The sequence below is a fragment of the Drosophila willistoni genome (assembly GCF_018902025.1).
Source record: "Drosophila willistoni isolate 14030-0811.24 chromosome 2R unlocalized genomic scaffold, UCI_dwil_1.1 Seg167, whole genome shotgun sequence".
Taxonomy (NCBI): Eukaryota; Metazoa; Arthropoda; class Insecta; order Diptera; family Drosophilidae; genus Drosophila; species Drosophila willistoni.
The window spans coordinates 20389602-20405475 of NW_025814050.1; the positions used below are offsets into that span (position 1 = coordinate 20389602).

A 15874-nucleotide genomic window follows, 5' to 3' on the forward strand; every position below is an offset into this window, starting at 1 on the left:
ACAAATAAATTTTAAACAAAATAAAATTTAGCAAAAATTTCACAACAGAAAAGTAAACAAAAAATGCAAACTTAAAAAAGAAGACTCAAAATAAAATATAAGCAGAACAACAATATGCAAAACTGGTTGTCCAAACCGATGTGTACATATCGTATATATAAGTATTATACTTTGTAGGTATATACATATATACGTATATTGACAAAATACTTAATAATAAGCAATTAAATGCAAAGAAAACAACAAAAACTAAAGCCAAAAAAAAACAACAGAAATCTCAGTTGCTGCAATGCATAAATTATTTAACTGACTCATTCTCAGCCGGCATCTGCGACTTGTCTCTCCAAGTCTCTCTTTCTCTCTCTCTCTCTCTCTCTCCATGTGTTTCTCTCGGCTAATACAGCGGCTACAATCTCTCAACCAGTTTTCAATTTCAATTTCCAATTTGGCACAAAGAAATTCATTTATATAACTAATCTTAATACTGAGAGAGCTCATTGAATGTTGGCTAAATGAAATCAGCTGTTTTGTGTTTTTATTTCACTATCTCCCCTCTCTCTCTCGATCTCTCTCTCTCTGTCTCGCTATCTATGATATCTGATTCTACGATGCGCTTGCGTGCCTTCGCTTTGGTTGGGTCAGGCCGCCAATGCTATGCCAAACTGAAAATTGGTGAAAATTTTCTTCCATCTCTCTGCTCTACGCCTCTCCATCTCTCTCTTGCTTACTCTCTCTCTGAAAGTGTTGAAAGTGCGTTTCTTGTGTGTTGCATTCTATGTTGCAAGTGGCTTGCCTTAATTTGCTGTTGCATTTATTGCTGCATTGCTGCGGTTGCAGCTGCAGTTTGTCATGTGGCACATAAGACATTTTTCTTTACGCTCGACGAACGGTAATTGAAATATGTGGAATAATTTGCCAAGATTTGTGAGCCAAAATGGCAAAAGCATGAAGATTCCAAAACAACAACAACAACAACAAATGATCAAATAAAATAAAGCAACATAAATTATAATTTTTATGGTCATGAGTAGTTGAGGAAGTGTTCAAGGTATATCATATATATATTTTTTAATACGTTTTTTGAAGTTAGAACTAATGGGTTAAAAATGTTTTTTTAGAAGCTTCTATATAACGGAGTAAAGTGACGAAAAATTAGAACATTAAAAGTCAATCGATTTTATATCAGCATCAGATAAACTAGCTATATAGATGAGCCTATAAATTATAGATTAATATATGTATTTCATGATGTTTAAAACAGTTATTATCTACAATTAAATTTTTTACCTCTTTATTCACTTTCAATATTATATTTGGTTTTAGAAATAAAAATGACTTTTTTCAAAATTTTCCACAAGTTTGCTAAGTGCGCCTGAACCTAAAAAAAGAGCTAAATCATTAAGCAAACTAAGGTTTTGCCGAGATGTAGAGGGCAAAGCACTCTATAATACTATGAACACAGCTGCGTTTATGTTCACTTTCGTTTATTAAGAGTCCTGAACTTCCAGCACACTGCAAACTAAAACAAAAGGGTCCCAGCTGTGTTGGCATAGCGCAGAAAATGCTTTGCGAACACAATTAATAGTTAAATACTAATTAAATATTTTTCTTTAAACAACAAACAAATATTGGTTTTGCAGAAACTTCTAAAAATTTCGAAAAATATGGTCCTGCAAAGTCTTAAAATTATTGACTGAAATATAGAATAAGAAACGATACTTTAAAGAGATTTTTTGGAATGCCTATAAAGTCTTTACATTAATTGATTCACTAAGACAAATTGTTTAGTAAGATAATTATCCACAAATTTCTGCAATTACCATGCATTTTATTTTTCTTCATTTGTGACCTTTATAGGTCAAATCTTCTAAAATGTTAGGATGCTTCATAGCAATCCTATCCAAGTCTTAGTCTAAGCTTACAAAAAACGATGTATGCAAATTTTTAGTATCGTATGTTCTTAAGTCTGACTGTCTACTGGTGTCAGCCACATTTTCTTTGCGAAACTCCCTCTTTTAAAAGGTTTGCCAATGCATTTGCATTTTACAATCTAGCAACGCGATTCTAATGGATAGACATAGGAACATATGTGTATACATAACTTTATACATATGTGAGTACATGTTTGTATATACAATTCTCACTGGGCTCAACGGTCAACGCCTTCAACTTGAGATCGGCTGTTTGTTTTTCCACGTTTCAGCGACAGTTTTGTTTAATTTATCAGTTAACAGCTTTTGGGCAAAATCTACTCGAACTTCAATTTTTCTTTTTAGCTTCACTTGATCTTGCCAAAGTGGATTTATTTTCATAAATAAACGTCAAGTCAGCTGATGGGAATGTTACGCCCTCCAAAACAAAAAATTTGCTTATCTATGCACCAGAAAATTTAATTAAAAACAGAAAACATATGCCTCTAAGCCCCACAGCCGAGAGAGAGAGAGAGAAACATATAGAGAGAATGAAGGACAGACAGAATATTACGTACGCCCCCTAGTTACAGACGCCTCAAATGAGATACACTTGAAGTCATACACACGCACACAGAGAGACGCCGAACCCATTTTCGATAATTGAAAATAATAATTAAAATTCTCTGATTGAACTGACGTCCGCAATTGGAGTGCAAGTAGGTCTATAATAAAAAAGTTGAAAAGGAAAATTTATAATGTTTCATTTGTATACGATTTTAATATGCAAAACTTGTCGCCTCTCATACAGAGAGAACATTCGTTGGATTCAATTCTTTTCATTCATTCATTTTTGCCTTTTCTTGATGCCCTCAAAAACGGAAACCAAAAAAAAAAGTCCATTGGATTGTTCATTAAGGCAGACCTATCTTATCTTTTCGGAATCGGTCTTCGAAATTTTTCAATTGGCTTTAATGCTATATATATAAAGTATCTAAGGTTTTCATTTAATTCATGAAAGAGATAAAAAGGGTTAAATGTTCGATAGAACCGTCCGAGTATATAAAGCCGATCAATATATTAGTACATACAAACTTCGTTAGAATTTTATTAAACGAGGTCCTCTTTTGTTATGTTTTCTTTTGGGTCATAGAGCCCTTTAGCCGTATTTGTCAACCAAAAACAAATTATTCATCCAAGTATTGTTGGCTGTCATTCAATTTGTATTGCGCTTTGTTCTCGCAAGTTGTTGCAAAGAGAGGGTGAATAATTTGATGCCCTATATGAATAGTACATTGTTTGTATATACATACATACACATAAATATATATATGCATATATGTATATGCGTGATTTCTTCAATTAATTGCCTGACTTTATCGTTGTCGTTGCATTTTGAGCATTGCACAATCCATGCTAAACCATGTTCTTGACTTGGTTGCCGGTTTTTATTATTACTTTTTTTGTTCTTCACATCATTGTCTATATAATTGAATAGCGGCCGAGGGAAGTCTTCAACTTTGGTTCAACTTTGCATTACAATTCTTACACCCGCCCCCCATCTTACCCTGCTTTACAAATGCAGCCACTTCTGTCTTCTAACAATGACAATTGTTCAAATGAGGTCTTAGAATAGCTTTGTTGTAAAGAATTCTTTGTCGGTAATTACATATGTATGTGGTTAGGGAAATGAATTGACTTTACTTTACTCGACTTGACTTATCCAAATCACGGAAAATTGCACAAGTGCAGGAAAACTCATGTAGGGCAATTTAATAAGTTATATTGCATTACGATTATGTATATTGAATTAATTATTTGGTATACATATATAGTTCCATTCCGATAATAATTATTTCAATATATCGATTTCAATACTTTTGTTATCGATATTAGACAAAGTTACCCACCACTAAAACAAAGTAGCCTTTTCCTCACCAGCAAGGCACGGCAGGCTTTGCTTCTTACTGCTATAAAAGCAGGCCCCACTCGACAATTTTCTCATTCATTTGTTGAGCTCTCTCAAGGCAACAACTAATGTTTCCCTTCTTTTTTTTTTGTTTTAAACGCTTTAAAACGTTTCCAAACTAAAGCGGCGAAACCCACTTTAAATACTTTAATGAGTTATATTATCCATTAAATTATAATTCATAATTAAAGTGATGAAAACTCAATAGGCAAGCTCGGTCGTGATGAATTGTTTCCATACTTCAATATTTTCCTTAATACTAAAATCAAAAATTAAAGCTTATTGAGGAAGAGACAAGCTCCATCAGAACACATTATTTCAATACTTTATATTCTCCTTAATATTAAAATCAAAAATTAAAGCTTATTGAGTAAGAGACAAGCTCCATCAGAGCACATTATTTCAATACTCTGATATTTTCCTTAATATTAAAATCAAAATTAAAGTATTAACTCAATATGCAAGCTTCATCAGAGCACATTATTTTAATACTCTGATATTTTCCTTAATATTAAAATCAAAATTAAAGCATTAACTCAATACACAAGCTCCATCAGAACACATGATTTTAATACTTTATATTTTCCTTAATACTAAAATCAAAAATTAAAGCTTATTGAGTAAGAGACAAGCTCCATCAGAACACATTATTTCAATACTTTATATTTTCCTTAATATTAAAATCAAAATTAAAGTATTAACTCAAGCTCCATCAGAACACATTATTTCAATACTTTATATTTTCCTTAATATTAAAATCAAAATTAAAGTATTAACTCAATACACAAACTCCATCAGAACACATGGTTTCAAAACAATTTTCTTTACTATGGACCCTTTTTTTTAATAAATTGGTTATATATTTTCCTTAATATTAAAATCAAAATTAAAGTATTAACTCAATACACAAGCTCCATCAGAACACATTATTTCAATACTTTATATTTTCCTTAATATTAAAATCAAAATTAAAGTATTAACTCAATACACAAGCTCCATCAGAACACATTATTTCAATACTTTATATTTTCCTTAATATTAAAATGAAAATTAAAGTATTAACTCAATACACAAGCTCCATCAGAACACATGGTTTCAAAACAATTTTCTTTACTGTGGACCCTTTTTTTTAATAAATTGGTTATATATTTTCCTTAATATTAAAATCAAAATTAAAGTATTAACTCAATACACAAGCTCCATCAGAACACATTATTTTAATACTCTGATATTTTCCTTAATATTAAAATCAAAAATTAAAGTATTAACTCAATAGACAATCTCCATCAGAACACATGGTTTTAAAACAATTTTCTTTACTATGGACCCTTTTTTTTTAATAAATTGGTAAAATATATCTTCCTTTTTTTAAAAAAAAAAATAGTTTTAAAATCTTAAGAAATTTGTTTATTTTAAATGCCATTACAGTCTATGGTTTATGCTTTTGCCAATCAATTTTCAATTACAATATTCCGAGAATCATCGTATTTTAGTCAAAGCGATTAGAGTCTATTTGCCAGTTTAGTTTTGATTCGTTTTGGCGTCCGATAGTCACGGATTCCAAACTAACTTGTCTTTCTGCATTTAGTATCCAATGCAATTTCAATTGCCGTCTTGTCTTATTATTGAAAAAAGTTTATCGAGTAAGTTTTTGAATCGTTCGTTCTGATTGGACTATGGCAAAGATTTCAAAGGTAGCTCTCTTTCCGTACCCGCTCCGACACTCAACAAAAAGTGTATCTATGAAATAATGATAAAATGTTTTGTTTTTTTTTTTGATGCCGATTGTTGTTGTATTTGAACGTTTTGCCGGTTGCTGTTGTTGCCAAGTTATTGTTATTGTTGTTGTTGTTGTTGTTAGTGTTTAGCTGCCGTTGACGTTGGACGTTGTCGCCGTTCGACAACGAGCAGCTCATCGTGAACTGAGTACACAATGGCTAAAGTACATACGATACAACTACGAATACAACTAAACAGCAGCGGGTCGGTCTATGGATGTAGGGATAGGGTGGGGTAGCTGGGGGTGGTGGGGGTAAAAAAAAAAGTGAAATAAACCACAGAACGAAACGGAAAAAAATAAGCAACGCCAGCAGTTTGTCACTCAATCGCCCAGACATCAGTCGCGTTTCACGGATCGCATGCGGCATCTCTCAGAGTATCCAAAGCGCGCTGAATGAACGCCACAGAAAAACAGACGTACATATCTATCTGTATCTGTATCTTTTAAAACCGCCGATCGCGTTGAAATCGTGAGATCGTCTAAACGAAGCGCGCACGTAAAAAGTAATTTGTGTGAGACATTTTGTGTGATTACCTTTTGCTAGGCATTAGCTGATAGTCGCACGTGTCAAAGTTGAAGTTCTCATTTGAGGGTTAAGATACATAATATTATAACCCACTCTCTGCAGCTATCTCTCTCTCTTGCTCACTCTTTCTACTTAGGCTACAAAGTGCAAACAAAAGAAAAAAGTAAAATAATAATATAAGCGCAACTTAAGCACATTTTCAATGCGAATGTTTTCAAAAATGCACATAACATTTGCATAATTTAACAGGCGATAAGACTCAAAACATTTTCGTCGGCCTTAACAGGAGTCAAAGATACAGTTAATATTGACTTGAGCGACAATCAATACTGTCTTTATGTCTCAATATTTTATCTATTCAATAAATATCAATTGAATAAGTGTAAAAAATATAATAGCTACTTTTATAAACATTTTTGTGGTGGAAAAAATACTTAAAAAGTGCTCAGAAATTAATTTTTATGCTGCACCATAAATATAAAAACAATTTCAAAGTGACTTAAGTTTTTTTCTAAACAATTGCATAATGCAAAACATTTCAATAATTATGATACAAGTTTTATGAAGAAAAACAATTCTTTTAATTAGAAATGTAAAGAATTGAATTCTCTTAATAGGCAAATAAAATGGAATACCTGATGATCATATTATTAGCTCAGAATTTTGGTCTATAACAAGGAAAACTTTTGCTCAGTAAATATTTTATAAGCTTGATATTAATCTAGTTAAGGAAAGAATTCTGTGAAATCTCGAATCTGAAGTAGAATAATCGCTTGAATTTTAATGGGAAATTGGATTCAATGACTTTATTGGTGTGGATAACATACCTTGGTTCTACTGTATTTGACATGAAACTGAAAAATATTTTTAAAATAGTTTCCGCATGGCCATCACTCACACAATCCGAAATGCTTGAAACGTTAATCTTAAAAGAAAAATTATAAACAAAACAAAAAAAACTATGAAAAATCTGCGGAAAATTGACAAATTTGACATACCAACCAAAAATAGCAGACATTTTGATATCAGAATAGATTTCTTAGTTAATCTCTACTGTACTAGCACAAAGTTGTGAATTTTACCTGCGGTAGATTATTGTGCATAAAATGTATTAACAATCGCATGGGATATTCTTATGTACTTGAAACAGCTGATTAGCTATGGTCTGACAACAATGGAACTTGACAAATACATACACATGCATACATATGTATATGTATATAGTATATAAGTGTATATTGAAGAATCAACAAACGATTTGTGAACCAATTCTCGTTACACTTCACTGACTGCAAGTATTTGTGTTTTGTGTTTCAACTTGGGTGTGTCTGCCTAGTTGACTGTATTTGGGTATTATGGATGATGAGTCCGAGCTCTCTCTCTCTCACTCACCTCTCAAGATCTCAAAGCCTGCCTCAAGGTCAACTTATCGTATATATATAGAAATATATAAATATATAGAGCGTGTGCTGCGCCCTAAGACCAATTGTGCAAATAGCCAAAAGTTTAAACCAAGAACAAGTGTTCTTATATCTACGCAATAGAAATAGATTGTCAAAAGGTAAAAACGAATATACATACGCACAGGGCACACACACACACACTCTGTATATCTCTTCATATATAGATAGATATAGAAAATACCATTCACGTAATGGATTTCTTGGCGAACGACAACTAGGAAAATGAATCACAAAACAACAACAGCAACAACAAAGCAGAAGCAGTAGAAGAAAAAAATTTGAATAGGTCGACAAATGGAAATTGTCAGTTGTCAATTGTAGATATTTTCTTTCTGTTCCTTCTGCAGCCTCGTATTAAATATAAATGTCAGCAACTCGTCAAAAAAAAAACGCACAAAATTTTAAATATAATCAGGTTAAAAACAAAAATGCACAAAATAACAAATGAAAACACAATTTATAAATGTTTTTTAGTTGGGTTATAAACTAAACTAATTGGCTCTTTAATCAAAAAAAAATTGTTAATTAATCGTCTATTTCAAAAATTAAAATGAAATTTTTTAAAAACAAAAACTTAACATAGAAAATAAAAACAACTTCATTTCAAGAAATTTTTAACTTTTTTTAGAACAATTTGCAATTATTTCGTATTTAACTGCAGCTGAAAAAATTGTTTAATTTTTTCCCAATTCAAATTCTTATAAAAAAAAAACCAAATGTTTAATAATTTTGGCTTTCGTTTCAAGTTTTCCGATTCAGCTGTCATATGAAAGAGAAACCACAAATATTTATTTACTTATATAAATGTATGCACATATATATATATATGCTTCAAATGCCACATAAATGTTAAAAAATTAAAGCGTTAACTTTACGCTCTAAATATTTCATTTAACTCGAATGCTTGAGTATAAGAAGAAGAAGGAAAAAAACAAAGTTCAGAGTGTAAATGTGAGAGTATTATGTGATAATTGTTATGTCAGTTTATTTTTCTTTCTGAGGTGAAACTCAAATGTTCAAAGGCCGCCTAACAACTAAAACTAATATTAAACTAAATATAAAGATTTGTCAGATTTGTGCATTGATTTGCTTTTCTTAGGAAAAATTTGTTTTTTGTATTTTAAGATTTTTTCCTAAAACGAAATTCAAGTATTTAGACCTCAAATCAATCACTGAGTCTTTGGCTTTGGTTTTGCCTACTCAATAATTTTCGGTGCCGTGGCTTGTCGAGCTATTTTCAATTTTCTTGTGACCCAAACTAAAAATTGACGTTTGCCAGTTTTGTCTACTTATTGACAGACTTCTTGTTTGTACATGGCCGGCCAACATATAGACATAAATATGCGTAAATAGATTTCAACAAAATATAGTACATCTCAGATCTCTCTTCATTCACTTTCTTCCTCTCGCTGGCTCTCTAACTATTGCTATGGGACTTTTTTTTTATGTTTCGTAAAGAAAGTGCAAATATTGATACAAGTTTTCAGCAGGTGCAAGACTAGTTGTTGAACAGTTTAATATCTTTCTCTCTCTCTCTCTCTCTTTAGTTGAAACTTGTAAGTCAGATATGTATATATTTATATACTCTATATGCAAAACAAATTGATTCGTTGCAACAGTGACACAATTCTATCGAAATGCTTGTTCAGTTGTGGAGTGGAAACTCCCATTTCTCTCTCGATTTCCTCTAAACATACATATATAGGTATATATATATATATATATGTACATATGTAGGTATGTGTGTGTGTAATGGCTTACAACTGGTGACTATTGCTAACTATTTTAGTTTGAGCGCTTTTGACATTTGTCGTAATCATTTATTTTACGCTTCGTTGCAGTCGACACAAAAAAACAAAAAAAGTTTCTATTATCGTATTATCATAGGTATATAGAAAAAGAGAGTCAGTTTTATGATATATGTATATTTGAGTCGTATATTTTTCCATCAACTTTACTTAAGTGGGTTAATCCAAAACCCTTCTTCAGCTTAGTCCTATTAAAAGTCTTAGTTGTCTTATTAATCCATAAAATTTAGGAATAATCGAAACATTTTTACATTTTTTCAGTCTTCTTTATACTTAGACTGAACCCATTTTTAGCTAATTAAAAGACCAAAGCTAGATATCAACCTTTTAAAACTCAACAGTTTAGCTAATTTATTGTTTAATCACTTTTTAAACTACAAAATTTGTGTATGCTTATAATAATTATATATAAACAAATTACAAACGTTGCTAGGCTAACTAAAAAGCAATTTAAAGTCATTAAACACTTTTAAGTAAAATAACCTTTTGCACTGTAACCATTTCAATTATCTAAATTAGTTTCAAATAATCATTGTAAGTAATTTTAAAACGTGTTTCCAATGTTATGTCAAACTATGTATTTTATTAACATTTCAAGATTCTTTCTTTGTGTTCTTTCATAATTCAGGTGTGTTTTGTTCCTTATAATATTGAACTACCCGCCAACAATGAACCAATAAAAACCGTCTAAATAAATAAATTACATAAGTTTACCTAAATTGTTTGAATGTTTACAAAATAGTTTCAACATCTCTTTAACATTTGTTAACCCTTTTTTTTTTTGGGGCAAAGTTTGTCTTTCATAATTTTCTTACATTTTCAGTTTGGCTTATTAGTCAGCAAAGAATTTGGCATTGGCATAAAAAAAACCCAATAAATACATGGAATATTTTTAGTTTTAGTTGTTGTTGGTTTTGTTGTCTAAATCAACTTCCAATTTCACAGACATATAAATGTATATATGTATCGGTATCTCAACAATTGTTGAGAATTGTTTAAGGTTTTCGTTTTCAAGTCGGACTCTATACATTTCTTCTATAAACACAGACGGTAGGGTTTTTTTCCTCCATCTCTTCCTCTCCACAAGCTGATTAGCTTCACACAGGTGCTATATATACTACACCTACTGTGTATATGCCTTTGGGCGTGGCTTTTTCAACAAGTTGCGACAGTTGTGAAATTTTCTCAATATTTGTCTTGAAACAGTTGTAAAACGTTTGCTTAGCTGCGGCATCTTTTCTTCACTAGTTTGACGAAATCCAACAAAGTGAAAAAAAAAAATTGAACAACAAAATGCAACAGCGTAAAAAGTGAAATCTTTTATTGCTTCTTTCCTTCTCTGGGCAGGTGATTGTTTAGTTTTTTTTGAGGCTAATGCAAAATCAAATAACTCTCTGACTATGTGATCGGTATAATAATTCATTGTAATAATAATAAAAACAAATATTATTGGCTAAATAGATTCTTCTATATGAATGTCATGTCTGGGCCATTAACGCTTGGCAAAAGAAAAAAGAGGGGAAAAAGCGATTGATAAAAATAATCAACACATATTCCAGGTGACAATATAGCACTAGTTGATACCCTGTATTTGCTAAAATTGTCTATAGAATATCATAGAATGATTGATCTCCCTCATTAAAAACTGCCAACAATTTCACCCTCAGAAGTCAAATTCTCAATGTATTAAGTGATAAAAATCCATAAAAAATAGGCAAATTATCTCATAAATTATATAAGGAATTTTTATGGACAATAAAATTTTATTTCATAAATAGTCACATATAGCCTTACCTTAAAGGGTATCAAATGATGATGATGTGCAGCAACAAATTGAAAGTAAATAATAATAATAAAAAAACAGAATTTATATATCTTATCGATATTATTACAAAAACAAACTGCATTCGATTGAAACCTATATAACAATATGGCAAATTAATTAGTTATACAAAAATGGACGACCATAAAAAATTGTGAAAATCAAAAACAAAAAAAAAATGTGCAAAAAAATAGATATATATATTTTGATGGTTTATTTTTTGTTGGTTTTTTCTATAGCGAATAAAATACAAATTATGCACAAGTGAATAATTGTGGCATTTTAATGGCAGCCTAAATAAATAAATATATATATGCATATAGACAGAAAAAGAGAGAGCGAGAGAGACAGAGTGAAAAAGTATTGAAAAAAATATTCATTTTAATTTTAATATAGCCCAAGAGGGCCATAAAAACAACGTTTACAAAACATAACAACAAAATCCAACAACAAATACCGTGTCTGTGCCTGTGTGTGTGTGTGAGTGTAGTGCATTGTGGTGGCGCCATCTAGCGGCCCATAAATATTATGAAAAATCCAACTATCATGGAATGCAGCTTAAGCAACAATAACAACAACAACAACAACAACAGCATCACAACATCTAACAATATCAACGGAAACGGAAACGGAAATGGCAACAGCACCAGCCAAGAGCAGCGCCCTCTACTGGCAAAAACAAATGCCATTTCACCCAAACTAGGCACCAATTCCAATTCGAATTCTAGCTCCAGCTGCAGCTCAAGTTCCTCTCCCCCCCAGCTGTATCATCATCATCATCATCAACTGCACCACCAGTCATCGCCCCCTCCGACGCCCTCATCGATGTCCGCAAACATGACCACAAATGGCCATCAGTTGTATCCGGCGATAACAGCGACCTATTGGCTACCCCCACCGAATCCGGCGCCATATTTAGTTCCAGGTAATTAGTTAGTTAACTTTGCATACTACAGTAGGGATAAAGCTAAAACTAACTGCAGTAATGATTGGGTTTGAAATGCGCAATTGGTAAATGGTAAATATATTTAAGAATGGAATTAGGAGTGACTAACTAACTTTGGAACTTGAGTTTGAGCCAAGCTATGATGTTTTAAGAAAGTTCCCCTATATTTCAATTCCAACGACCGACATGTGATGTAAAATAGCAACTCATTTGGAATATAGAAATGAAACAGTTTATAAAATACATCTGATTGGAACAAATCCTTATAAAAACTTTACTGACTTTAACATGACCAAAAACCAACAATTGATACGAGTTTTCACTGTTTTTGTGTTTTCCATTTCCACTTGCTCTCTCCCTCTTCGTCTGTCTAATTTGCGAACTTTTCGTGTGTTAAGCAAAAACGCGTTTTGTTAACAGAGAAAAGAAAAAACTCAATACAAGAGCAACAAACATACCAAATTATATTTTCGTGTTTAAAGTAAAGCTCACGAGGATTACGAGAAAAACATGCTAACAGCTGCAAAGAGCGGGGGCAAGAGCAAGTATAGTAAACATATCGTTGTCGAGGGGAACGGGAGGAATGGAACATTGTTTGCTGGGTGTCGTGTTTCGATGTGAGTTTTTCTTGTTTTATTTCGACATTGTTCCGTTCCCCCGTTCTTTTGCTTTGCGTGTGTGTCGTGTATTTTATTTCCTTTTCGCGCCATATGTGAGGGTGGAGAAACGGTGTAGGATATTGCATTCCCTCTGTATCTCTCTCTCTTTTCCACTCTCTACTTATCTCCCTTCCCCTAAGTGAGTCTGTGTGTGTGTAATTTCATTTGCAAGTGCCACTTGCTGGAGCTGCTAATTAAATTTTAGCTTTGTCAAGGGATTTTGCTCATGTCAAAAGAGGGTGGTGGATGGGATGAGAGGCTTGGAAGCAGAGTTTATTTGCTAGTGTTTTGTTTATTGGTTTTCCACTACTGTTTCGGTTAAGTGGCTTATACATACATATATCAATAGTCTCTCTTGGCTAGCCAATTTTCATTTGGTATCTGGCAAATGTTTTTACTTGCCATAATTAACAAATTAATAAGAAAATACCACAAAAGCCGCAGAAAACCAAAAGCCAAATGCATTCGAACGTCTAAGGAATTCACTTTGATTGATTGGTTTTTGCTATGAATGATAATGATGATGATGCTGCTGCTGCAGTAGCACGAAATTGTATCTTGCAGATACTTTTATACTTGAATACTTGAAATTCATGTGCTCTTTTATTAATTTAATACTCTTTAATCCTCAGTTCTCTGCATTTCTGTGATACTCGAGTTACTCTTTAATGGAGATAGTAACTTTTGGATCTGCCGTAGTGTAAAATTAGTATTAGTATCTAAAATTTAGCAGAACCTAAACTAAATTTGCATAGCAACGACTTTTAAACTGAAATCTGCATACCCCATTCTATATATTCTCAACTTCCACAGTCACTGTGCAACATTTATTCTCTTCAAAAACCAGCTAGACACTGTTTTCCTATAATATTTGCCATTAACACTTTGGTCTACTTTCACCAAGAATTTACTTTATACTATGACTATTCCCATTATTTGCACTTCGTAGTGTATAGAAACTTTGCCATGTCGAAAATTGTATGCCAGGCCCTCTGTTTAACATGATTATTATTTAAGCCACATGCCAAACTGGTTCTATGACGCACTTCTAGATACATTTCTGACGTTGTATCTTATGTCATTTTATAGCCCTGCACATTTAATCTCCCACAGAAGGTGTCTCCTCTGTGCATATTTTCTGTGTATGTTTTGTTTGTTTTTTTTCTGTGTTTTTTGGGCACGTCAAAAGCATTTTTGATTGTCAGTCAGTCAGCCAGGCAGTCAGTCAGTTGGTGAGTTTGTCTGTTATGGGTGTTTTTTTTTTTGTGATGCTGTCGACAGTCGTAAAAAAATATTTTTAAACTTCTTTTTCTAAAAAGAAAACAGCAAAAAAAAAAAGAAGCAAGAAAAAAATGATTCGCCATGCGCTTTGCATAATAATCAGCAGGGGATCCTCAGACACAGAGGAAGAAGGAGAAAACATGGATGGAGAGAGAGAGAGAGAGAATGAGGAGTTGTGGCCTGCCAGGTGATTACTTTGTTGTTGCTCTCCTCGCCAAGAGAATTTCGCGTTGGTAAAAAAAATTTAATATGCACCTTTTGCCTTTGATTTGAGTTATTTCCCTTTGCTGTAAAAAGAAATAAACGAAAAAAGAAAAGTCTCTGGTAATAAAGTCATTATGGCAAGTGATAATAAAAAGGGTTCAGCTTCAATTCTCAAAGGAAATTGCAAGCATTTGAAATACACAGAAAGAAATAACTTTGCAAAACTAGTTAAAATATAAGATTAGAACTGTTTAAATATAAAAAGTTTTAATATATGTTTTTGATTATTTAATAGTGTTTTATGAATTGTTTTCCTCTTTGTAAATGAAATGGGAGAATCCTATATGTTGTTTTTAGTTGTGAACATTACTTAGTAAGACTTAAGAACTAAATACAAATTTAATTCACAAAAAGAACAAATAAGTTACCTATATCATCCAAAATCAGTCGACTACAATTCTTTATGCTATAAATTATTATTATTATGGAACAATCACTTCTTTTATATACCTATATCATATTAAAGTTTCAAAGATATGTAAGCTGTTTCAAACTGATTTAAGTTAAAAGTTTAAAAATCAAATGCTTTAAAATGAAAAGCTCAATAATTAAATAACATGGAATTATTTTAATAAAATTTAATTACTCACCTTAAGTCGTTAACCTATTTTTATTCTATGCCTATTTATCGTCTATTTTCTACAATTTAACTCTAGTCCATATGAAATTTCCATCATGTGTACCAATCAATTGGTTTGCAGCTAATTTCCTGCGTTTTTCTTTTTTTTTTTTGTCATTAAACAATTGACACAAAAGCCACGCCCCCTAGCATGACACACACTCCCAGATGCATCAGATAAAAACAAAAAGAAAACAAAAATGTTTCACTCTGAACATTTTGCCATATAGACAATAGATGTTACAGTTCAATAGCCACAGCAGAGGAGAAATACAGGCCACGAGAAGGCGGGGGAGGAAATGCTGATGGATTCTCATCACCCCTCCAATAAGAGCGAAATTAAATTCTGTCACAGGGGAGACAGAGAGAGAAAGAGAGTGAGATGTGGAGGAATACGTAATCAATGGCATTTGGCATCGGATAAATATATTTACATTGCATTTTGAACTTGAATGAAAAGAAAGCGTTCGACGGCGACGAGAATGACGATGGCGAAACTCATGCACATTTATTGGCTATTTATCGGAATCTATAGTCTATATGCACATATCTTTAACTGTATTCTCTCTTGACATTCGCAGCGTTTAGTTACATATGGTAATGGTTTGGGGTTATCTGGCAGCTAATGCAACATAATGTCACATCTTTGTTTCCAGAAAGCTATCTTTTCCATTTTCATAGAAAATTATTAGCATACACTTCCTGGATCTTACAATTAGCGATCGATTTCCCTTCTATTCAATATTCAATCAACCTTCTGTTTAAATTGTAAAGGTTCAATGTGCAATTTTTCAATATTTTGTTGCAGAAAACAAAGAGAAAGTAAG

General features: G+C 32.2%; 1 protein-coding gene across 5 annotated transcripts in view; it reads left to right on the forward strand.

Annotated features, from left to right (window-relative positions):
* The window catches only part of LOC6642197 (CUGBP Elav-like family member 2), a 59320-nt gene that overhangs the window by 19309 nt on the left and 24137 nt on the right, over nucleotides 1–15874 (forward strand). Inside the window, exons 1-2 of one of the 5 annotated variants that reach the window (XM_023175604.2) lie at nucleotides 5978–6162; nucleotides 11675–12203. The exons of 3 other annotated variants lie outside the window; for them this stretch is intronic. In XM_023175604.2, coding sequence (XP_023031372.2) covers nucleotides 11807–12203 — 397 coding nt within the window. In that variant the 5' untranslated portion in view covers nucleotides 5978–6162; nucleotides 11675–11806. Of the gene's footprint in view, nucleotides 1–5977; nucleotides 6163–11647; nucleotides 12204–15874 lie in introns of those variants that run through there. One more of the 5 variants, XM_047010446.1, reaches the window with a different exon arrangement.